At 36.7% G+C, this 26730-nt stretch overlaps 1 protein-coding gene across 6 annotated transcripts in view; it reads left to right on the top strand.

Annotated features, from left to right (window-relative positions):
* The window catches only part of FBXW11 (F-box and WD repeat domain containing 11), a 99656-nt gene that overhangs the window by 17906 nt on the left and 55020 nt on the right, over window positions 1-26730 (top strand). The window contains exons 2-3 of one of the 6 annotated variants that reach the window (XM_026668545.2): window positions 505-584; window positions 9971-10072. The exons of 1 other annotated variant lie outside the window; for it this stretch is intronic. In XM_026668545.2, the coding sequence (XP_026524330.1) occupies window positions 10022-10072 (51 nt within the window). In that variant the 5' untranslated portion in view covers window positions 505-584; window positions 9971-10021. Of the gene's footprint in view, window positions 1-420; window positions 585-9970; window positions 10073-26730 lie in introns of all 6 variants that reach the window. 4 more of the 6 variants (XM_087948092.1, XM_026668544.2, XM_026668548.2 and 1 more) reach the window with 4 other exon arrangements.

Raw genomic sequence — 26730 nt, forward strand, 5'->3', positions numbered from 1 at the left:
TTATAGCAGATCTCTTTTGAAACTGAGTTTCTTCCCTCAGAAAATCTTTATGATCACGTTCAAGTTAACTCTTTGAATACTGGACATGTTCTATAGATTTGCTATAATAGTTCCTCTATTGTACTGCCAACTGATAGTTTTGAAGAGTTACATGTATATTTTTAGTCTCAACTTTAATACTAGATTTGTTTATTGTACTAGCCCAGATATTAGGACAACATCAGTTGTTTCTTTCAGTTCATGTGGATGGTGAAAAAAACAAAATTGTTTGCTCTGGATTGGTTGATTCAGTTATGGGACAATGCAATTTCTTGTCTTTAATTTAGTTTCTTGTCTTAGATCCACCAATCCGTTGTTTCATCTGATCTAATGACTGCTGGAATCCTGCTAGCTGTACAGGTTTCCTTGTCTTTCTAACAGCATTAGGTGTGCATATTGGGATTTCGTTCAAGAAAAGAAGTAGATACACCAAGCTGAAGATGATTGGCTGCTCTTTTTTGACAGACAAGTGTGAAAAGGAACACCCATTCGATTTCCCATTCATTCTGGATTGGTGGATCTGAAGCACAGAAACAGAGTTTCAGGTAAGAAATTCCCTGTACTAAATAGTGTTACAAATGTTTTTTTTGGTTAATCCAATATGTTCTTCTGCATCAAGTTCTCAGAACATTAAAACTTATATGATGACAGGTGTTCCCAGTATGCACTTTTCCACATGGGTGGAGTTTATCAGTTAACATATGTCTTGACAAATGAAAAATCATTGGTGGGCTGTGAGTAAAATATATGGTTTTTAAAAAAAATATTCAAAGGAAAAATTGCCAGAAAGCTCTACTTGTTGGCTTTGTAATGTAAAGATTGAGCTGAATTTACAGTAAAAGAATAAGAATATTTACAAACTTAATGTGCATAATAAGTTCTCTTTGTATATCTTTATTTTCTGATGGATTCATCAAAATAAGCAATTTTATATGCATGTAAATAAATCCCAAGTCAGGGTTGCATGGTTCTGTAGAAACTAAAGGAAGTGAGGGGAAAAAATCTTTGTTTTAAATAAACAATTGTGGTTCATCATTTTGTGAACATTAACAAGTCTGGTTTAATACAAGTTTACAAAAACTCCCCAAACTTTATAGCACACAGCATTTTTATATTATCCTGCTCTCTTGAAAAATGTTCCATTATAAATAAATTTTATTTACTAGCAGTTTTATTTTCACTGGTAGTTTCAACATTGCACATAGTCCATAGTCTGGACCAGAGGTCTCCAAACTTGGCAACTTTAAGACTTGTGGACTTCAACTCCCAGAATTCTGAATCCTTTTTTTAAAAAAATGCTTTTCTTGTTTGAATATTCATGAAGTTTTGGCATTCTTCCACAAAATCTCACAATATTTCATTTAAGAACATTATAATCTTATAGAGATTGATGTTCTCAATAGATTTCAGTTACTGAAAATAGATCTTTAAACATTTTTAAGGTACTAGGAAAGTTCATTTCTGGCTGGTAGAAAAGAATCAAATACATCTCAGTGTTCACAGTCTTCTTTTGTGATATTCGTGTAATAGACAGTATAAATGAAAGGTTGGGAGCTCTGATATATAAGAAAGATGGCACCTTTCATTATTTAAAAATGACAGTTCTTTTGCTTAAATGGGCTAAATCAGTTACAACACTTAGAAGATTTACTCATAATCTCATTTTACTGCTTACAGGAGAAACTGAAAGTATTTTACAAGGATCATCTGGATTACTTACATACTTGGTATTGACGTTAGTACAGCATATGGCTTTTTCTGTTGATCTCTAGTTGAAATTTAAGAACACTGTTAATGTAAAATGCAGGCAAAGGAAAATTGAACAAGACAGCATATATATATATATATATATATATATATATATATATATATATATATATATATGTTTTCTTAAGTTTTCAAGGGTACTTACATGTATGGTGTTCGGCTTGGTTCGGGTATTTTCCCACGTCATTGTAGTTCTTTAAAGTTGTAGTAACGTTTCAGCAGAATCTCATCTGCCATCATCAGGCTTCTGTATTGTGTCCGTCTGTGAGTCAGACTTTTACAGTAGTTTCAGATTTGAATTTGGGGCAGCCTATTGCTGTGCCAGAATGGTTTTTTCTTCATCCTGATTGGTTGGGAGTCTTGGTCTGTGTTTATTGGTCTCGGAGTTTGCTGTGTTCTGATTGATTGGTGTCTCTAATATCTTCTGTCTGTTTTTTTGGCTCTTTTTGTATCTTGATTGGCTGGCAGCATTGTGTTGCTTTAATGGAGGCCTTTAGTGCAGCTTGGCTTCGGGTAAATGGACGGCTATCATTAGTTAGGAAGCTGGGTTTCATCTGGGTGCCTGGTTGGGGTGTGTTTGAGCTGGAGGTATCAGGGGGATCTGTTTGTGCCCAGGTGTTTGCCTGGCTTGTGGTGTGAGATTTTTTTGTTTGTGAGTGCAGGCTTCCAAATGATTGACAGCCTGGTGGAATCATCTCTTCTGTTCATGCTTTCTGGTCTTTTTTCAATCTCTATGGCTTCTCTGATGATTCTGTGATTAGGGTTTCTATAGTGGCCAGGGTTTTGGTGCCATTGAAGTTGATGCTATGACCTGTGGCTTCCATGTGTTGGACTAGTGAGGAAGTGTGTTCCAGATTTTTGACTGCATTTTTGTGTTCATCCAGGCGGGTGCTTATTCTTCTATTGGTCTGTCCAATGTATGTGGCCGGGCATGATGCACAGGGGACTTCGTATATGCCTTGGTTTTCCAGGTCAATTTTATCTTTGGGGTTGCTAAGGATGGCTGCTATTTTTCTGTCTGTTTTGAAGGCAGTCCTGATGTGATGTCTGTGTAGTACCTTACTAATTTTGTCTGTAGTACCTCTTATGTAGGGCAGGACAGCTGTTCCACAGGTCTGTTCATCTTCTGGGTCTCTATTATGCAGAATATCATCTGCCATCATCAGGCTTCTGTATTTTCATAATTTCTACTCACTTCTATCACTTCCCAATGAATACCTATAAGTTAGCATAGTTCCTTTAGTATAAAAACCAGACAGACACAATACAGAAGCCTGATGATGGCAGATGAGATTCTGCCAAACGTTGCTACAACTTTAAAAGCACAACTATAATAACATGGGAAAATACCTGAACAAAGCTGAATACCATACATGTAAGTACCCACGAAAACTTAAGAATGAATATATATATAATAAAAATACCTCATAACTGGCTATATTAAAAAGAAACAAAATTGCTGTGTTATCCTTTCAGTACAGCAGTATTTCTCTCTGGTATAATGGCTGACAGCCAAGTTTTGAAGTCATAAAGATGTGCTTTGGTCAATCTTCGCTATGAATTTTGGATGGATTGTATGGATTGCCGCTTGTATGGATGCGCCTTCTTCATGTCATTGGACTACTAAGAGTGGTATTCCAGCAATTGACTGTTATCCTATATGAATAATTGGTGTTGACAGCAGGACTCCTTCCATTCTCCCGATGAGCTGTTCAGAGCATCCAGACATGGGAAGTGCTTCCTTTTCTTGTCCGATAGGCTGAGCTGATTTCTGAGGATACACCTTCCTGTATGTACATATATAGGGCTAGAGCTTCCTATAACTGTGTCAGTGCAGTTTATTTAATTATTTTGTTCAGACAAACAGTTACACTGAAAATTAGTTTAGCTAGAAGAGAACTGAGTAGGTGAAGAACAATAAATAGTATTTCAAAGAAACTGATAGAGGAGACTTATTGGTGAAATCTTAAACAAATGGATCAGCTATCATTGTGCCATTGGATTCCTGAGGAGTAGATAAAACCTGGCTTAGAGAAATGAATGGTATTCATACTCTTTCCTTTGGAATTAGCTATGTGGTTGATTAAGAACTGCAAATAAAGGGGCTGAAAACCCGCTGGCTAGGTTACATATATGCAGCTGTGGTTTAAAATACAATTTGTTGAACAAATAACTTGGGTCCTCAGAAGCTTAAGTAATTAGTTGCCTAACTCTGGCTGTGAATTGACTAAATACAAATTATGGATACTGACAGTTGCTGGTTTTCATAAATTAAAAATTGAAACCAAATACAGCTTAATTTGACACATGAACCCTGCCAGCAATTTCTTTGTCAGTGAAACCTGTTTTTTTATACTAAAGGGAACTATGCTAACTTATAGGTATTCAATGGGAAGTGATAGAAGTGAGTAGAAATTATGAAAAAGGATGGGTTTTTAAATAAATTGCACTTGCTAATTGGTGTATTTATAATCTCTCACCTGCATTTACAAAACGATCCTTGTCTTCCCTGGCCTTGCCTCTTTAAAATCACTGTATGCATCTGATAAAGTTAACGTTCACAAAAGTTTATGCCTTTTTATAAATAAAGGGGCTAGAATCCCCTTTGTCACTCAAAAAAGATGTACCAGGCACCTGATTTTTAGCTACCATAGATTAATACAGCTCTTTGTCTACAGTATCCATGTTGCAAAAGTTTAGATTAGGTGAAAACTGAAAATAGAATAAAGCACATCACATTGTTGGTTTTATGTATTTTTCTTATAGTCCAAGTACACTTTAAAATCGATAGATATACTTGGATTTTTCACCCTGGAAGCTAAATGCAAGACAGACATTGAAATATACTGCTTAAAATGCTTTTTGCAGGAAGTAGCCTAAAATATTCATATTGAAGTATTTGTGGCAGCAGGTGTAAGCATCTTTTAAAATTTAATGATGTAAGGATGTAAAAGGAGAGAAGTAGCAGCATTTGGAAATAACACTAAACCACAGTATATGATTTATATAGCTATACCTTAACTCATATGTGGATCAGAACCTTACATTTAAATTAACTGCAGGTTTACTGAGCCCAACCTGTGGTATATGGCTTGAAACTGGCTTGTGGTATATGGCTTGAAATGTAGCTATATTTAACTATTGTATTGCCTAATTAATGTGAAAGAAAGTAGGGGGGGGGGGGGGGTGGGGGGGGGGGGGGGGGGGGGGGGGGGGGGTGGGGGGGGGGGGGGGGAGGGGGGGTGGGGGGGGGGGTGGGGGGGAAGGAAAGGAGGGAGGGAGAGGAAAAGAATTGGGGGGGAAGAAAAAAAAAAATAGAAGAAAGAAACAAAAATAAAATATAAGATTTTTAGTTGTGTTAAAATTGGGGGGGGGGTGGAATTTTTTTTTTTTTTTATAAAGAATGTGGGGGGTTTTTTTTGGGGGGGGGGTTTTGGGGGTATACACTATTGTATACCAGAGGACATAACAGTTCATAAAATTTTTGTAGTATAGATACTATATGTTGACTGTTATAGCATAATAACGTTCTATTTTTAATGTATAACCTAATTCATAAGTTATTTAAATAGTTGAAGGGCCAAATAATTTTATTCCAAATTATACAGAATTAAAAAGGTTTATGGGTAATTCCAGAAGGATCTCTCCAGGCTAGGAGAATGAAATTAAAATGGCAAATGCATTTCCTTATAAGCAGATTTAGGCAAAGACACATATACCCACATATACCTACTCATATTATACAGTCTTTTAAATTGCTAACTAGATAAGGGATCTTGGAAGGTAGGATGAATAGTTAAATACAGGCAGTCCTAAATTTACAACAGTTCATTTAGTGACCATTCAAAGTTACAATGGCAGTGCAAAAAACGTGACTTATGACCATTTTTCACACTTAGCACTGTTCCAGCGTCCCTATGGTCGCATGATTAAAATTCAGATGCTTGGCAACTAGTTCATACTTATGACTGTTGCAGTGTCCCAGGATCATGTGATTCCCCCTTTGCAACCTTCTGACAAGCAGTCAATGGGGAAGCCAGATTTACTTAACGACAGTGCTTCTAACTTGACAGCTGCAGTGATTCACTTAACAACTGTGGCAAGAAAGGTGGTAAAATGGGGCAGGATTCACTTAACAAATGTCTCGTTTAGCAACAGAAATTTTGGGCTCAATTGTGGTCGTACATGTAAAAACATTTGCTGATTGTACATATCCTTAAAAAATATTACTTTTATACTAACAGGGTCTCATCCAGGAAAGAAAAGAATAAGCTACCATGCTTGAAACATCAAAAGTTGTTACAGAACTAAAAAGAGAGACAGAAAATTGCCACCAAAGCAACCAGAAATCTGAAAGAGTCATCAGGTGTGGAAATAATACAATTGGGAAGTCTTAAAAACAAGATAAAATATAAATCAGTGAGGAATTATTGAAGCTTATAAACTCATGGCAAAAAAGTGATCAAACAGATTTAGATACAGGTAGTCCTTGACTAATGCTTAATGCTGAGAAAGATTGAGGACAATAGAAGAAAGGGACGACAGAGAATGAGGTGGCTGGATGGAGTCACTGAAGCAGTTGGCTTAAGCTTAAATGGACCCCAGAAGCTGGTAGAGGACAGGAAGGCCTGGAGGAACGTTGTCCATGGGGTCACAATGGGTCAGACATGACTTCACAACTAACTTGACTTACGATCACAGTTGGGATCAGAATTTACATTGTTAAGCAAGGCGTTTGCTAAATGAGTAGTACCCAATGTTATGACTTTTTTGCCACAGTTAAATGAATCGCACAATGAATCGGTGTTTTTTTAAAAAATTTGGATCTGGAATTTTCTCCTAGGTCAGATTAGCAAAGATGTTATGGCTTCCTTCTTCCTTTTCATTGCACATATTTGATCTATGTTGTCTTGACAAGTGTTGCCTTTGTATTGAGCCCATTGTGATCTGGATGAATTGAAGGAAGGATTGGTGCACCTTGGTATCTTTTAGATTTCTTGGGCAGGATTACAGCTGTGATAACTCCCAAGTGTGGGTGGAAAGAATTTTAGTTTAATACTACCAAGGATAGCAATTTGGGAAAGACTGGACAGATACTTAGGTATCAAAAGTTATATGGATAAACTTGAGCTTTTTCTATAATTAGATTACGCCGCTCAGGTTGCAGCTCTTTAAGGATGTTTGAGGATGTTTGATTTCTTTAGATTAATATTTCTATATTGAGAACAGAATGAAGTTGGACTGGGCTTTTAAAAATACCTTGTTATCTCTTCTTGAATATTTAAATATTACCAACCAAAATATTACCAACCACATGGTAGCAACTGAATATGTGATAGCACAACTATAATTTGGCTTTAGATTAAGATACACTCCATTTAATTGACATAATTTGAAAATGAGCATTCATATAGATTGTGATAGTACTATGTTATATATGTATATATAAAAGCATTGGATTGGATTCAGATTGCCAGATGTCTACTGGAAAAAGGAAATGTTCTTTCAGTCAGTTCTTCTGCCACCTGCATTCTCCCCATGCCCTCACTCCCAAACTTGCTATGGAAGTTTGAGAGGCCTTTTTTAAATAGCTGTGTTGTTGGAGAGGAAAGGAAAAATCAGCAAATATTCCCCCTGCTCCCAGTCCTATATGGACACCAGTTGCTTCATTTTGATCCCTTTTATTAAATTGCAGTGCCAGTTGTAAAAGAAAAAGGTTTAATTCAACCCTCTACAATTTCTTTATTCTGATTTAAAACATTCTGATTTAAAACATTGGCCTGTCTCACTAGTATTTTGTATACTGATTAATAAAGCTCTTCATAGGTAAAAGAGTCTGAAAGGCTTTTCAGCACAACTTGGGATCTTCTGAACATAGAGAATATTCTTTATCTGTGAAGTGTAAATTGTTGCATCAAACCTTCAAACAAATTTAGTCAGTATGGTAATTTCCACTGTACAGACATGATATTATTCCGATTAAAATCGGAATTCCGATTTTTTGGCGGGCGGCAGCGCGAGCGGCGGGCGGCACGAGCTGAGCCCGGGCGGGCGGCGCGAGTGGTGGGCGGTGGGGGGTCTCTTTTGGCCGGCCCCGATTTTTTTTTCAGAGGGGAATATCATGCCTGACTGTAACAATTTTAGAAATGCAGTTTTAGAGCCAATGTGTTGATATTTTTTGGGCTTATTGAAGCAAAGCCCTTACACAACATTGATTAATGCTATCTCATTTTTATTCTGATTGTCTTGTTATTTGTACTGCATCCTTCATTGTTTTTATACATAAATTTATGGAACTTTTGAAATTACATATGCTTCTATTTCCTATATAGAACCAGAATGCCCCTTTTAACAAACCATCAATCTCCTTTTTTAAATTCAAGTTTTAGGACCTATATGAGGACTGAGCTGGGGGGTGATATTGAAAAGAAAATAGATGCATTTTAGCTAAGCCCTTCAACTGAAAAAACGCTCCCATAACTAAATCAGAAGTGATTTCTTTTTCTTTTTTTCATGCATTGGTATGTATGTACCTCAGGAGCCCTAGAGATTAATCCTACAATATTTTGGGAGCGCATGTTGGCATGAATTGTAGAGGATTGTGTGCAATAGGTTTTGACTCCAGCTCTGCTCTGTGCATTACAGCTGTAACCATCTTTGAGCTTGCCTCATCATTTGCAAAGCAGCCTTTGGTTTATGTTATTCATGCTGCAACTTGCATTAGAACAAACACTTGTCGTTGTTGCTTTTGGAAACCCAAGTGGTTTAAAAACAGGAAAAACAGGCAACTTGTTTTGGGAAGAAACTCAAATTCAAATAGTTTTCTTTAGTATCACTTTAATTTCAGAAGTTGCAAAAGTTCAGTATAGAACTGGAATTAAGGAGCCAGGCTATTTATCACTGCACATATGTTGTCTTTAGGAAACCCATAAACCATCTTGTTATGCTTTGAAATCTTAGACTATGCTCTTGATAAATTGCTTGTAGAACTTGAATGTGATGGTTGGGTAACACAAGTCTTATCAAATACCTTTTTTTAAAAAAATGACAATAGAGATTTAAAACTGACAGACAAAAATAAAGCATTAAAATTATTTTGCCCATACAGCAGATAAGAAGTCAATATGCCATAAATTGCTAATATTTCTGGATATTTCAGATCTAATTGTCAGTTGCAGTAACTTTTTTTTAATGAAAAAAGCACTTCCTCATAATGAGACTACCAGATATCCACTAGACTTATTTAAAGGTGTTTTTCAAAAGTCATCTTTCCACCTTTAATAGCACCTATGCGATCCAGTAATCATAAATATTTGCAGTAGTCAAGCATTTATAATTAAGTGTATTAAATTTGAAATGTCTTCATAGAAATGGTTAAAGAATCATGCTCAACTGAACTTTTGATTCACCAGCAAATAATTTTTAGTATTATATTTTAAATAGATATTTTATCAACAAAACATTGAATCAGATCCTTAACTAGACATATTGGAAGGGAAGGAGGGAGGCAATTACTTGGTACAAAAAGTTAGAATTCAGAAGAATTCCTTGAATTCCATTTTCCAAAGTTGGACTTCCACTTACTACATTTTTGAGCTCATGAATTGAAGGGATTAAGCCAATGGAAAAACAATTAGATGTCTTGGAGCCTCATTTACTAAGAAACTGCTGTTTGGCATTTTCTATTTTGCCAAGAAACATCAGCGGGCTCCCTGCATGGTATTAGTGAGATTTAAGCCTCAGCAAAGTCCATTTGAAAAGCTAATCAAGACTGGAAGGATGAAGAACTTTCTCTCATGAAATTTCTAAGCCCCGAATAATGAGAAATTCCAGCCTCAGAATAGATCACCATTCTTTGAAAAAAACAAAAAACAATTTTTCACACCCCTAATTATGATTAACTGAAGATATATTTATCTCAGAGTATGACTGACTTAAAATCCAACCCCAACTTAGAAGATGGTTTGGAACATGTAATTCATGTATGCAATATAACTGCAGCATTCTGTGGCTAGGATCTTTGGACAATCTGGGATTTAACATTGGCAATTGCATACTGTTGGTTAATTACGTATGCATTTTAACATACTAATAAGTTACCTGCATTTAGTAACTTGTGGCCTCTAACTGCTTCTTCTCTTCCTTCCTTTTTGTCATCCTGCAGTGTTCTGTGCCAAGGTCTTTGTGGCTAGGCTGCTCCAACCTGGTAGAGAGCATGTGCGCACTGAGATGCCTGCAGAGCATGCCCAGTGTCAGATGTCTCCAGGTGCCTTTCTTCTTTCTTGTTGTAAATGTGTTATGCGTATGCTGTGGTCATTGTTAAAATCTCTCTGGATTCAGTTTAAATTGTATTAAGTCTTCTGAATGTTTTCTGTATTATTCTCATTAGTTTATTATGCAGGAGTCTTCCTTAAGAGGACTCTGTATGACACACACTTACTCTTAAGTAAAAAAGGCAAGCATTTTGCTCTACCTGTTTCTTCAATGCAAATGAAGAATGCATGTTGCCTGTGTTCATTTTGTGTGTTACATGCTGCAATTATTGGAACAATGGATGAAAGGTAGTATCAAAATTCTTACGTAGACATAAGCAGGTAATTATTTCTATTAATCAATTTAATATATACTGCTTTTGACAATGTGCTCTCTAATGTACACGCGCACACACTTTTTAAAGAAAGGGAATCAATGGCTGTTTCTTTTAAATGTTAAATCCTTTAAATAATAACACGAAATCTACTTGATTGGCCCTAATTTCTTTAAACTAGGAAATTGTTTTTAATTAAGTAAAGTTATTAGATATTTTGTTTTAAATTGCAAATTAAAGTTTATATAGGGTTAGGTTATTTATAAAAGCTGAATTAGTAAAATATTTAGTCTTATTCAGAGATTTCACCTCTCGTAATTTTATCAATGGAATTAATGATAGACATGTTTTAATTAACTAAATATAAAAAACAAAGAAAATTCCTAAAATTCTAAACAAACAGGGAAAAGCTTAAAAAATAGAGACATACAAAACATGCATTTACAGATATGTAAACAGTAAACAGAAGCCATGATTCAGTAAACAGAAGCCATGATTCATTACAGTCATCCATGGTTGATCTTTATTAAACAATTCTGCAAAGAACTGAAAATGCTTGATCATTTTATGTAATAATGGGCTATTTTAAAATATGTCTAGTGAGCATTATCTGCTGTAAATTGCATAGATCTCGTATGTTGAGATTTCACTGCACTGATTGAATCTTTCCACAATGTGCCAAAGAACTAAACATTATTTAAGTAGGCAAAGATATTGTGAATCTTGAAAGTTGATCATTAATTTGTGAATGTAGCCTATAGGTATGCTTAAAATTTGAGGAAGAACACCTTCCTCTTCCGCCATTATGGAAGATAATTAGTTGTCCCAACAATTTATCTCAAAAATTATTTCCCTGAAGTCAGCTGAAAATTCATCACTGCTTTCAGAAAAGTATGGGATTTAATTCATAAGGTCACCCTGAAATTCTCTGTGCTAGCTGTAACTGTTTTTTGCAGATAATAAAGAGACTGGTAATAAATAGTAGGAGAGTTTTCTATCTCATCAATTGAATTTCATACAGGTATTTGTAATTCTATTCTTAACCAAAGCAAACCCTCTCAGTTAATACTCATTTTTTTCCTGTGAATGTATATCCTTGTTAAAACTCTCCATTCTCATCTGAAAGGATACATATTAGCAGTTTGTCCTGAATGTTGCAATAAATACTATTGTTCAGTTAAGCAGCACACGTGTGTGGACAGCCAAAGAATTCCTTTGAAGAAGTTACATGAACTTTCCAAAAGATGCAGGTATTTTGATACTTACAGCACAGGGGTTTTGCTTAGTCAATGTAACTTCAGTGCCCCTTTATAATGTTTTGCATAGCCCAAATATTTTTTATGTTGTTCTTGATTCTAAATTAAAAATAAATTCTGTTTTTCAACAATCCTGAAAGGCATGTTAAAACAGTTTGTAAAAGTTTACATCATATTGCTTTGGGTTAGTGTAGATAGTTGGTATGTTGGAGTATCCCTTATAGATTCTTACAGTGAGCAGAGTCCATCACTACTAAATACTGCATAAGGCTGTTCTTGAAATGTGTGAAGTTAAATCAATGGAAGTGTGATATATGCTTGGAATGCTGTGGATGGCAAACACAGAATTGGCTTGGCAGTGTGAAAGTATATGCATGAAAACTATTTTCTATGGTTTTGCTTATAAATGATTTGTCCTTTTTAATTTTGTGGCTAAACTTTAGCTTTCATTACTGTACTATCTGCAAATTCATATGATATATTGGCAGCAGCAAATACAACCTCTGAGCAAATGTGATTCTGTAATAAATCAGTCTGAGAATAATATCAATTTAAATAAAAATACGTTGTCAGCTTCCTTTTGGGGGGGGGGGGTAGTATAGAAAACCTTCCCAACCTTCTTTGTATGTCTGTGCTTAAACAGAAATGGACTGTAGAATCAGAAGTTGTAAAATGGGCAGTATTTTCAAATAATACATAAATAAAATTCAAGGGATAATTGCTTCAAAATGGGCAAATAATTATCAGAAATAAGATGACATTTTAAATTGGTATGCTACATTTCTGATATATGAGGATTGTGTTTTTCAAAGTCGAGAAATACTTTTCAAAATACGAAATTTGAGGATGGACCTTGGTGGCTCCGACCAACAAATTTTAGATAGACTCTGGGGCCTAATTCAAATGTTTCAGAAGTTACATATTGTAAAGAATTGATTGGATAAATCAAATTCACTTGGGATCATTATTCCTAAATCTAAATGTTGGTATTCTCTAATCTCTTACTGGCTATAGCTTATGGGAGATGAAGTATAACATTTTCTTAATTGAACTATGAAAGGGAGACCTCAGGATTGTGGTGCACAGTTAAAAAGAAAAGAGAAAGGGAAGAGTTGTAAACTTACGCACAAATGCAGTTTTGTTGGATGGTTATGGTTGCTTCACTCCTGCAGCAGCAAGACAGAATTTGGCAACATTACGAGTGATGGTCATGGGAGTCCCAAGCTGTGGAAGGGAATTTTTTGATATTTACCATCAATAACTGCTGAAGAGAATGGGTTGACTCTAGTGAGAACAAATGCTCTGTAATGTCTTCCCCAATGATCTTTTTCCTTGGTGGTGTCTCATGTGTTAAAGAAGCCATAAAGTGCAGCTTTTGTCAGATATCTTCCAGGTAAATTGGAAGTTATCTCTGTTAAGGGATGCCAGGCCAAATCCTGAAAATCTTGCCAACAAAACTGCAGGGACTAGTCCAGCAACTATCAGGAGTCAAGCCTTATACAAAGGCATGCATGCACACAGATACAAAAGTTAAATGCTTTTAAAATTGTATGGTGTGGAGAAGACATATTAAGATTTTAATAAAGAAAAATAAAAACTTCCAGTGAGGATTCATGGCAAGCTTGATGTCCCTTGAATGGAGATCATGATTGGATATAGGATCTGGATTGATGAAGTATTTCGGGAGCAAGGGGAGAGCGTGAAGTATCCCATATATACTCCATATAGCCTCTGCTTGTGAGTAGATTGCAGGAATATGCAATCAGCTTCTTAGTTGAGGGTTTTAGGGATTCTGTGTTTGCTCACAATCATAACACAGCCTTTTTGATGTACAAAACGTCCAACCTACCCTCATTTCTTAATCACATTTGAAATATTTTTTTTACTATTTTTGAAACCTTAAGGACAACTTTCATTGCATTTTCCAGGGTGAATTCCTCCTTGTGAAAGGTTTGACATTTGAATTTTAAGGAATTAGAAAAATAGGGTGTTGTTTTTTTTAAATAAAGAGCAATAGAAAGTTTAAAAGTGATGATTTTGAAAAGTTGAACTAAGGCTCAAGGTGGTTTTGAAATGAGAATTTGTAATTTAATATAATAATCTTCCCTTTGGAAAATTCTGGTTGTTTTGGTGTGGTGGAAAGATAACATGATAAGGTACTTTATTGGGCTCTAGAAGGAACTGCAGAAAACGAAGGATTACTTAAAGGAGACAAATGCACAGATTAGACACATTAATATAAAATGAAACAGAATGTTTTTAACAGTGGATGTTTTTTGGAGATTTGGGACTCAGACTGAGAAATTAATTTTAAAATAACATCAAGGATGGATGGTGGGCAAACACTGGCATGGAAAAACAACTTATACCAGATAAAATTGAAATCAAATTGAATGTGACTTTAAATATGGCATGCTATAAGAATTATATGCAAACATGATATAATTAATGGGTTTTTGTTAATTAGGAATTACTTTCTTTAAGATTTTGTTAATACAGTAATTCAATGATAATTTACGTGAAGAAGTACATTTGTACATTAAGAGATGATGATAATTTACTAAAATTATACTTGTCATGATGAAGGTTAAAGTTGCTTTTTATTTTTTTACTTTTTATATTTTTATTTTTCTATTTTTGTAGTTTGTATTGGTCATTTTATTCTTTTCTTTCTATTCTCATTTTTTCAGCACTTTTTATATTTTTATAGTTGTATTTTTAACTTTTTCTATTGTAATCAATAAAATAATTTGAAAAATATTGAAAAAACTTTAAAAATTAATAAAAACCAATCTTTATAATAAAACTGGAAAAAAGGGGAAAAAAAGACAAGGACAAATGTGCAGGAAAAACTGCAGCTTGTGATTTTCTTTACAGCAGTTGCAAGTATAAAGTTACCTCTTACCTCTTACTTTCATTTTTTCTTCAATTTATTCTAGTCAAAACCATATATTATAAATTCATTTTTTTTCTGTTTCATGCAAAATGTTTTTAAGGGATTTCCAGTCAGCAATAAACTTAGATATCTGTCTTTTCGCTGAATAAAGATGTTATTTTTGCTATCTCAGCAAGTTCCATAAACTTCATCCTCCTCCATTGTGAGCAATGTTCAATCTTTTCAACATTATGCATATTTCTTGCTGCAGTTATCATACATAAAAGTTCCATGACTTTTTTCCAAATGTTTATTGATTTGTTCCAAAAGAAAAGCTTCTGGTATCAATTGTATTATAATCTTTTAAACTTTTCTTGAATTAGGTATGCATTTCAGTCCAAAATTTTCTGGCTGATTTGCATGTCTACCAAGGATGATAAAATTGTTTAAATTTTCAAATACCTTTACAAATTCTAGAAAGCTTTTCCAGTGACATTTATCAACGTCATTTGATAAAAAATTCTCTTTAAGATTATAAAACTTAAATGTTGATACTTTCAACCATGTATTCTCCTACTGTTGCATTTGAATATCATATGCAAAAATTTTAGACCAGTGCATTATAGATTCTTTCACTTATTCTTCTGTTCAAATTTCAGTAGAAGTTTATTTTTACTCAAACTCACTTTTATACTGCTCAAAACCAAAAGTACTTTTGTCTACTAAAAATATTTCTAATTGCACATTAGAAAACCATTGACAGGTATGTCCTTCTGCCACCAGATCTCTTAATTTTATGTTCTCCCTGTCATAATTCTAATAAGTCATGATAAGGTAGCCCTTTGTGTTTGCTTATCATTTCTTTTCTATAAAATGCTTTTTATGCTGGGCACCGCAAAGGTATTTTCAGACATAACCTGGCTTTTTGTCTGAAGTCACTATAAGTGAGATGGGCAGCCTAGAAATGTAATAAGTAAAAGTAAATAAATAAATAAAAAGTTTGAAATGTTTGGTGTTCCATAAATATCCATGTCATCAAAATCTCAAGTCAGGACCTTTTAACTACAAAAGCCTTCTTTTTCTCAGCAAAATCCACTCTCTCATCCAAACTAAACAATAAGCTACAAACTATAATTTCAAATCAGGTAAACCTGATTTCCATTTTCTTTACACCTTGTAATACCTCATATTTAACTTGTGGGGTTTTTTCTCCACCATCTTTCTGCCAATGTTTAATTGGTACATAAGTTGTCAAATCAGGTATTGCCTGAGACAATAATAACATTCTGTGCAAAAACTTCATCTAAATCTCAGATATTCTCCCCAGTAATGGCAGTTGTATTTTCACCCTCATAACATTCATTCTCAAGAATAAATGATACCCTAAAGAAAACAAAACAGTACTATCAGATGTCATGGTAAGACAGTGGTATAAGCAGCTATTAAAATTCCATAACATGGAAAATAAAGATGTGGTTAATAAGCAGAAAAAAATCATCCCTCCTTTTCTGACCCATCCCACTTTTTCATTGTTATCCACTGTCAGGATAGATAGTTTCTAGTTTTATAGTTGGAAGATTTTTTTTTAATGGATGTATTGCTACACAAAATCAATTGTATATAAAATTCTGGAGTGTTTTGTCTTACCTTTAGAAAAGGAGATGATGCAGCATCAAGCAATGTGCTAGTCCAGTTTCTACAGACTAGGAAAAGCAACATAGTGCTTTTAGTTTAGTTTAGTTTATTGTCATTGCATCTTGTACAACGAAATCAAACACCATCTTCAGTGCACATCATGACCATGAAAATAAACACAAACACACATCTTTCACGCTCCACACATTGAACCGAAAACCCATAACACCGCACCAACACTGCACTATACACAGAATTCAAAAGAGCTACTGCCCTGGGATAGAAGCTGTTTTTCAGCCTATTTGTGCTTGTTTTTAATATTCTGTACTGTCTGCCAGATGGTAATAGTTCAAAAAAGGGGTTCCCAGGATGAGATGGATCTTTGAGAATATTTTGAACTTTCTTAAGGCAGCAGGAGCTATAAAGCTTTTCCAAAGAGGGGAGAGGGCAACCAATGATCTTCTGGGCAATGACGCTAACCCTCTGGAGCGCTTTCCTATCTGCCACTGTGCAGTTGGCAAACCATACAGAGATGTAGTAAGTTAAGATACTTATCTCTGTGGTGCAGCAGTAGAAGGTCACCAGCAGTTTTTCATTCAGGTTTTTTTTTCTGATAAGTCCCAGGTCGTATAATCTCTGCTGGGCCCTTTTGACCAGTCCTGCAATGTGAGCACCCCAGATCAGGTCCTCTTTTATGGTAACACCCAGAAACTTAAAACTGGCTATTTGCTCCACTCGGTCTCCATTGATAAGCAAGGGCTGGATGTCTGATCCGTTCCTTCTATAGTCCACTATAAGCTCCTTTGTCTTATTGGTGTTGAGGACCAAGTTATTGACTCCACACCACAAAAGCCACCGGTCCACCTCATCTCGATAGGCAGACTCATTTCCCCTGGAGATGAGTCCCACCACTGTTGTATCATCTGCAAATTTAGTAATAGTGACATAGTGTTTGGCATAGTGTTGCCTTGGGAGTCAGTCTCACCTTTCTTTACCTTGTAAACCAACAAGTTGCACTTGCTCGTTTCAAAGCTTCTGGGGTTGGGAAAGACTGTTTTCTGAGACTGGCTTTTAATTGGAGTAGAAAGCCATTCGGCTTTAGAGCCCGACCCCAATAATGGCAGCACCATATTTTATGCACATTGTTGCGCAGTGCTGAAGGACATAGCCTAGGTTGCTAATACATGGGAGAGGTTACTACTGTACTGCATATTAATGATATACCAAAAAAATCAGCTTACTTAAGAATTGTGAGGTGTAGTAACTGAATATATCAGTAAATTGGAGCTTTAGCAAAATCTGTCTGTTTTAAAAATGTTAGATCAAACCTTAACATTAAGAAGAACAAATCACAGATCAAAACCAGATGTATATAAAGTTATCATATGCCATATTCCGATGCAAAGCAGACAAACATGCACCAAATCCTGCACAGTCATCATTGCTATACTTACCAGCTGCTCAGGGAGCTAATGACAAGTAAAGCAAGGGTGCCCATGCAGAATCTAAAGCATTTTAGCTTCCTTTGGCTCTGAATACTACATACCTCTGTTAATATATTTAGAAGCCTGGTCAAATAAAAACATTAATTTGGGATCACAAAGAACCATTTGATGCTGGGAAAATAAATTAAAGGGGGTCCTTGATCTTCTGTGAGTTGCTTGTTCTCTTGCAGATGTTTCATTACCCAAGTAGATAACATCATCAGTTCTAGGTGCTAGGGAGTGGGGTTTGCTCTCTGTTTATATACAAGTGGCTTCCCTGTCAGCGTTGGTGTGTTCTTGATGGTTCCTGATTAGGCTGATTAGACTTCCGGTTTGCGAGGCTTCGGCAGCGGCAGGGATTTGCGATCCAGCGCGATCCCTGCCGAGCTCACTGCCAAGATTCCCCCGATCCGTTTGGATCTGGGGGATATAGCTGCCCTGCAGGGGCAGCTGAAGACAGGGGGGATCTGGAAAGGGGGCAAGGGGTGTTGCAGACCCCCTCCCCAGCCAGCAAAACCCCCTTTTCCCAAGGCGGAGGAGCGGCGGTCAGCAATGGCCGCCATGAAGAAACCTGCAAACGGATAAGATTGTGCAGGAGGAAGAAAATCGGAGAATTGTGAGAGTTGTTTCTGGACCGGGATAAAGTTGCCAAGGGATAAGAAAGTTTCCTGGGGCTTGAAAATTGCGACGGAGAAGTTGCTACATTGTTTCCAGAGAGAGTTACAAGCGGCGCACAGAATTCTAAAAGGGAAAGTTTTTTTTTTCTTCACTCTCCTTCCTAACGTGACAGCGGATGGAATAACAAGAGAAATCTGAAAATCTAGGTAATTAAATACTGAAGAGATAAGGATTTCTGAATGATTTTTTTTTAAAAAAGACTTTAAAATTTTTTTTTTTGCTGTGAGTGGGAAGGGAGAGGAAAAATTGGATTAGAATTTGAAAATAAGGAGAAGACTGCCTGGATTTTTAAAGAGCTATAAATACTAACAAGGCTTCTGAAAGATATATATTAAATGGAACTTTGTGATCAAACTCCAATCCCAGAAAGAGAAAGTGAAGGAGAAAGTGCTTAAAAGAATTAACCTACTTGGATTGCTTGGTGATTTTACCACTTTTGAGAATTATCTCTGATTAAAAGCACTTGGGTGGTTGCTTGGGAAAACTTTTTCTCTTTATAATGGCATTACTTGTGGACAGATTGAAACTTTTATATCAAAAATATGAGAAAGAAAAGCAAGAAGGGAAGGATGTTTTTGATACTCTTTTCAGTATTTAGAAATGGCGGTCTACACTTATGTAAAATTGAATGGACAACAGGACGACTGGGACAAAGAAGAAGCCATTTTTGATGAACAAGTGACTTTGGCTGGGGAAGGAAAGGAGAAAGAGAAAAAGGAAAAAGAGACTTTAAGACCTATAAAGGCAATCAAAAAAGAGAAAAACAAGATGAAAAAGAGATATTATGTTAGAAGACAACAGAAAGGAGGAAAGCAGAGAAAAAGGGAGGTGGAGAGGCAAAGTGGTAAAGAGGACAGAGAGAAGAATAAGCAAGGGAGAAAGGGGACGAGAAGCCTCAATAGTAGAGAGCAAGATGTAAAGAAACAAAAGTTTTTTAGAGATAATGGGCAAACTTTATTGATAAAGGGATTCTAGAGGTACATAAGATTGTTTTTTATATTTGTATTTAGAAATAATTTTAGAAAGTTGGAAATAATGTGTAATTTAAAGTGTGATAAAATGTTTAATTAGTGAAACTTGTCTTAAGAAAAGGGGAACATTTTATGAAATAAGGATTTGAGATATGTTGCGGGGGAGGGGGGGAATAATTGTGGAAAATATAAGTATTCCCAAAAGGCATGTTATTTAATTTTGAAAGGAGAAATTTGAAGTAGGAGAAGCAGGAATACCTTAATGAAATAATGATTTAAAATATGTGACGTGGGGGGGAATAATTATGGAAAGTAGGTGCTCCCACAAAAGTATGTTAATTAATTGAAAAGTAATGTGTTAAGTGTTTATGATATAAAAGAATATGAATATTAATGAATAGATTAGTATTGGTATTGATAATATTGTATAATTTTAGAATGTACCAAATAGAATCCCAATGTAAGTTAGGTATTTTATATTAAGTATTATAAATGTAGGGGAAAGAGGTAAAGGCGTCATACTCCAATTAGTGTACAGGAGAAGTTTTTTTTTTTTTAAAGAAGAAAGATAAATCGATAGCTGGAAATAAACAGACAAAGAATAATAAATATTATGATTTGAATTGAGATGAGATAAATAAAATAAAGTTAAGAGAATCTAAGAGAGAGAAGAAGCTATATAAAAAATTGAAAATGGTAATAATGATATGGAATGGCATATAAAATGAATATGAATTTGAGTTGGTGTCTGTACAAAGAGTTTTGACCCGGGATTAAGCAACTTTCAGAAAAGATGTTTTTTTTTTTTTTATGTTTATATGTTTTGTGTTCTTATGTGTTTATGTTTGAATGAGTTAATAAAACCTTGGAGAAAGGTTAGAAAAGGACAATGGAGAGAAAGATAGAAGAAAATAAAGCAAGTTAGAAAGGGAAAATATGTGATTGTAAGGAAATGTGTTAATGTAAAACTTTCAAATAATTTTTAGAAATTTTTAGAAAAAAGGATCTCTTTATATACTTTTACTGAAGGTATTTGGAGAAGGAACTTAGCCAATTATTTCAATCCATGCGGAGGTTGGCATAGGACACAGCACTATTCAAAGTATGTGACTCCTGGGTTATATAAATTATAAAACTATCATTTTAAATTATAGTTATAAAATCCTAGAACACTGTTTTTGTATGACTGATCATGTTGCCAACTGAACTACATCGCCTCAAACCTCCTGGCCTTAAGTTAAAGGCACCGTAGTAAAGAAGTGCCTTCCCCGTCTTCAAGTTCCTGATTATTATTTTTTTGCCTCGTCATAGATGTTAATATAGTTGGGTGCTATATTGGAAAAGGAAATTATTGTAGTTCTGTTTTATTATCTTCTACCTCTCTCCCCAAAAATCATGGTTCATTTCTCTCATCTAATTTCCATGAGAACATAAACTATTAGTGTTCTATATTTTATGTGTGCGCCACCTTAGGGGTGAATAGATGAGTTCCATTAATTCAAATATCCATAATTTTTCTCTAGATAACACTGTTTTTATAGGCTTAATCTCTCTGTACAGCAGTTAACAATTTCACCAGTAAAACTACTTTTGAAGGTGATTTATTTTGCCTGTGAGTCAGCTTTGGATTCCTGGTCACTGCCTAGACAAGTGTCTGCAGTTTTCTTGGAAACATTTATCAAAAGTGGTTTGCCCTTGCCTTCTTCCTAGGGAGAGACTGGCCCAGAATTCGCAGTGTCCTATTTTAAGCCACTATGTTAAGTATAGTGTATTGTATTATTCAGCAGTGGATATAGATTCTGTTTTAACTCTTCATTGCTGAATACTATCCCTTAAAAAGAAAATATTTGAGAAGATGTTGATGAAACTGAGTGTTTCCCTCCTTAATTTCCATACTTTCATCAAAGAATAGAAACATCAGCAAAGTAGATTAATGAAGTACCTAAAAAATGTCAGTGGAATAAACTAAAGAAATAACTGAGATATTCCATCAGCCCAGTCTGAAGATACTTGAATTTGTGATTGGGAGTAAAGGAAGAGGTGTCTTTTCCAGCATGGTAATTAACTTTAGAACAGGAAATATGTTCTGAACTCAGATAATGCACATTGGTGGAAATCCAGAAAGATACCTGAATATTGTTGAAACATTAAATTAGACAAGTGATTTCAGCATTAGAAAAAAAGCTTCTTGTACAAAAACATTGGTAGGACTGTATTAATTTTACTTTTTGTTTTTCTCATACCTTTTCTCCTCTCCTGATCTAACTTCCCCTTCTTCCTTCTTTTAAAATGAGACTTTAGATGTTGCTGAATAAACAGCACTAATAAGTAAAGATTGGGCGAATCAAATCCAAAGAAAATACTTTTGTTTGAAATGTATGACTGCCAGAATATTATGGGGTAATTGACTGGTAGTTGCTCCACTGACCTACATTTGCCCATAGTCATTGCATAACAAAACTAGGTCAACTTCTGTTTTAGTTCTGTACTATATCTTATCCCTTTTAGTTCACATGAAAGTGAACAGACTTGTGTGGATCTTCCTATGGTGTTTGTTTTCCTTACGTAATCTCTAACATTACAGATGCATAGTTCAATACACAACAGTACAAAATCTACAGATATAAAAACTGGATTTTCTCCCTTTTAAGAATCCAGTGCCGAGTTTTGACAACAACAGGCGTGTCCCATCTCACAGGCTTTTACTTTAATTTGAGAGGCTTGTCCAGTGCAGTGGAAGAGCAGCAAGGTTGTGATAGTTCTGTAGGGCTGGCGGTTGTTTTATATCTGTTTCTAAGTTGATTTGGCTCTTGTTTTCTAAATTCAGACAAATTAGAAAGTGTAACAATCAGCACAAGAAAATCTACTATAGTTAGCTTTTAATTTTAAAAAATGTGATCCGTTTTCAAACTCAGATGTATGAAAATATTCCTAAATGGTGTTTAGTTACTTTATTAAGCTAGTATGGAATTGAAGTCATGCAGGGAAATAAAATTCCTACTAAAAATGGTTGGATGCTATACCTGTCATCTTGAAGATGGTATAAAAGTACTTCCCTGGGAAAGTATGGTACTTCCCCAGAAGTGTATTGAAAAGATACAATTTATGATAATCCTTCCTTCATTTTGAGACCACAGGTAGTCCTCAACGTACAACCACAATTGAGCCCAAAATTTATGTTGTTAAGTGAGAAATTTGTTAAATGAGTTTTGTCCCATTTTACAACTTTTCTTGCCACATTTGTTAACTGAATTATTGCAGTTGTTGAGTTAGTAACATAGTTGCTACATGAATATGGGTTCCCCATTGAATTTGCTTGTCGGAAGGTCGCACAAGGGGATCAATGACCCAGGACACTGCAACCGTCATAAGTATGAACCAGTTGCCACGCATCCAAATGTAAATAACGTGACCATAGGGAGGCTGCAATGATCATAAATGTCACTTTTTTCAGTGCCATTGTAACTTCGATCACTAAACAAACTGTTATAAATCGAGGACTACCTGTATAAATAGAGGTACTTCTCAGGTTGCAACAGCAATTGGGACTAGGATTGCCATCACTAAGTGATACGTAACATCACGTGGCCACTTTGCTTAGCAGTGACAATCCCTGCAGTCCCGGTTGCGAGCATAACATCAAGACAAGGGTTATTAAGCAGGAAATAGCAGGAGTTCCAGGTATGGAGTGGGGACTGCCACGAGGGTGTAAGGATATACAGGTAGTCCTTGCTTACCTTGTTTAGTAACTTTAAACTTAACATATTGCTGAAAAAAATGTATGACTAGTTATTAAACATGATTCACTTAATAACCGCGGCAAAAATGACAAAAGTTGAGCATGGTCTTGAGAAGTTTCATTTAACAACCACACCACTTAGTGATCGAATTGCCAATCCTATCTGCAGTTGTTAAGTGGAGGGCTACCTATGTATGTGTGTAATACACAGTCAGGGTTATATATATTGAGACAATAAGTTGTTTTGACATTTGACCTCTGTATACCACTATATTGAATTTGAAATGAAACACTCAAAAATGTGAGTGAAGTGAAGACTTTCAGCTTTAATTCAGTGGGTTTGACAAAAGTGTGGCATTAATTATTGATGAATTACAGGCATTTTAGTGGCTCATAAATGATGGAAGAAACTAACAATTATAAATATAAGCATTGTTTTTAATGCTTGGATGAAAATTCTTTGCAGTTAACGACCACCTGAAATCTGGAACCCATGGACATGACCAAATGTTGAGTTTCTTCCTTTGAGGTGTTTCTTCCTTTGTGGTGTTTTCCCTTACTTTTACTGCAGCTGCCTTCAGCTGTTGCTTGTTTGTGGGTCTTTCTGCCTTCAGTCTTGTCTTCAGTAACCGAACAACTTGCTGTATTGTGTTGAGATCAGGTGACTGACTTGGCCAGGGGAGAATATCCCATTTCTTTGCTTTGAGGAACTCTTGGGTTGTTTTTGCTGTATATATCTTTTTTAAATAAGTTTTATTACATTCTTAGTGCTTAATAAATATTGTGTTGTCTGGGTATTTAAATTGCTCAACAATACAAATTCCATTCTTAGTCTCCACACCTTTTTTCCAACCATTGGTAAAATAAATTCCATATTTGATAATATTTCTGTTTGATTTTCAATGTAAGTCTATCCATTTCTGCACAATCTAATATCTTCTTAATATCTCTTTGTCTTGCGGTATTTCTTCATTTTTCCAATATTATGTGAAGGTAATCCTCGCTGCTGTTAAGACATGTAATATTAAGCTTTTGCTATATGTTTTGAGTCATTATCCATCTGCAGTATGAAGCAGCATCCTATACATTTTGCAGCATTTGGCTGAATCTGCGCAGAGTGTGTAAGCCCTCTTATGCTTTAGAATCCATCCTGTTTCTTCTCCAGTGTGTTGAGCAGAGAATCCAAGGAATGGGTTAACTCTGCTCTTCTGCTTGGAGACTGAGTCAGTCATTTCTTTGGTTGCGCCTCCTTTGCCTGAGCATGCCCAGTTTTGACTTTGCTCAAAAGAGACACGTACAGGAGGTGCTTGTGAAATAAAAAGAACAGAGTTATTCCTTGGATTCTTCAAAACTGTAAGGTCCCAGCTCCACGTAGAGCTTTCACAGGACTGCTAATGATTAGGCTGGCTTTCCCAGCCATCTAGTATAACCACTTCTCAGCTGATTGGCTCCCCCGATTGTGGCTTCCCGTCCTGTTCTGCACAACCACTATTCTGACTCCAGGTAGACGCAAGGTTCCCAAGCGAGGTCCGCTCAGACAGCGGAGGGGACTAGAATCCCTGCCCAATTGAGTATTGGGCATACTCTGAAGCAGCTAAGAGACAAAAAGCCGTGGCAGCAAGATTCCAGTCAGGAACAAGCCTGCCTTGCCCAGAGGAGCAAAAGGGATGAAAGATGATGAACCACATGGACCAGGCAATACCAGGAATGAGTGGGGAGGACCAGGGGATCCCTGTCCAGACCCAGAATCGCCCAACAGGCTCCGCAGGACCAAAGGAGCAGCGGCCAAACTAAGAGCAAAAACCCTCTCCTCACAAAGAGCTTCAAAGGCAGAGGAGAAAGACACCCGGAGGCACCAGAAGGCCATCGACAAAAGATTACCATGACTGAAAAGGAGGCAGAGCAAAAGAAGGGGGAAAACTCCCATGGAGAGGAAATAGCTGAAATCTCCCACGCTTTACCAGCACAGCAAAGCCATCCAATCGGGATACAGTATCGGACCCCTTGCTCTCAGGTTGGGTTGTCAGATGGTGCCAGAGAGCAATACTATCCACCATCCCTCTGTTTAGAAAACAGTGAGGTTTTTCCTGCTACACAGGCAAGCTTCTTGTCAACAGGAAAGCAGAGAGACCCACCGCCAAAGTGAATGAAGATGGCACCAGAGGCCACCTTGACACCCACAGCAGCGAGGCTTCGCTCACAAGAGAGTCAGGGCCCTGAAATTAGGGATCAGATGAAACTTCCGATATCTTTAATACAGGCAGACTCCATGCATCAAGACCAATTGATGGCATCACAGCACCAGAGATTTGGGAGCCTTCCAAAGGTGACACTCAACCCCTTCATCCATGCAGAACGAGACATCGCTCTCAGGGGATGAGGACCAAAAAGAAATGGAACTTTCAGAGGATGAAGGATGGCTCCAGATACACCAGCATTCACAGGACTCTTTTGTCCAGTTCTCTTTAAGTCCTTATTAAGGCCAAAGCAGCAACACGCTTGGAAACTGACCCAAATGCAGCAGAGTCACCATTGGACCTGGTGGACCCAGATGAGCTGCTCTTTTCAGAGGTAACGGCAGAGAGTGAGGAGATTCCCTCACCTAATCTATTCCAAGACATGGTCCAAAGACAATGGGCCCAATTAGGGGTATTCCCGCCCCCAAACGGGAATGAAAAGAGATTTTATAATGTGCCCTTGGATTTCTCAGAGATACCACAACCGCCAACCATAGATGGACCGGTAGCGGCCTTAACATCCTCCACCATCCTGCCTAAAGATGCAGGGATGCTTTGAAGACAGGACAGGAAGGTGGAGCTAACCCTCTGCAAAGTGCACCAGGCTATAGGCACCTCATTTCTCCGTAGAAATGCTACGAGCATCCATGGACTGGGAAGTGCTCTAGTCTCGCGTTATACAGGCTGAGCTGTAATTGAGGGAACGCCCTCCTCCTCCACGTGACTCCTCCTTGCGTTCCCCTCCCAGTTTAGCTCAGCCTTCGACCAAACAGGCAGCTAATTGTATTCCTTGGCCGTTTCAGGGTTCCTTATTGCTCCTTGTTGATTGCTTTCAGGTTTGATCTAATTTTTCTTTAATCCTTGTTTCTTGTGCTTATCTGGGTTATCTAAATTACTGTCTAAATTAAATTTCTAGCGAGTTTTCTCGCTCTCAGGGGAGAGCTAGGGGGAGTTGGAGCTTTGCCCCCCACCCCCCTCCTTTCTCTGCCGCTCCGAGGCTGTGTTTCTGTAAGCCAGCCGTTTTTTTCTTTTCGACGGTGCTTATCTTTCCGATCGTTGCGTCTTCTCCCCACAACGCTATCGGAGGAAGCGTCGCTTCTTCTCCCGGCCCTTCTGACTTCACTCCTTTCTTATAAGGGCTGGTGTGTCTCTGGGCTGCTGGCGCCATTGCGGGCGGCCATTTTAGGCGCGCCTCGTGATCGGCGCCATTTTGGATAGGCCTAAAGTTGCGTGGTGGATTTTTAGAGCCCTCAGCGTGATTACTAGGCCGCGTGGGCTCCGTATCGCAGGGAATACCGTGGCTCCGTGCCCAGTTATTCCCCTTTGCTTGCCTTTCTTTTATCTCGATTAGTGCTGCTGTGTTATTGCCCGCAACTCACCCAGAGACCCTGGCAGAAACCTTCCAAGTTCGCTGGGAGGCTGCCCTTGGAGGCCTTTTTCCTCACTATCCTTTTTTGGATTT

The sequence above is a fragment of the Notechis scutatus genome, chromosome 1 (assembly GCF_049901735.1).
Source record: "Notechis scutatus isolate UNSWTSFEM ecotype Mainland chromosome 1, rNotScu1.2, whole genome shotgun sequence".
In the NCBI taxonomy this organism is placed as follows: domain Eukaryota; kingdom Metazoa; phylum Chordata; class Lepidosauria; order Squamata; family Elapidae; genus Notechis; species Notechis scutatus.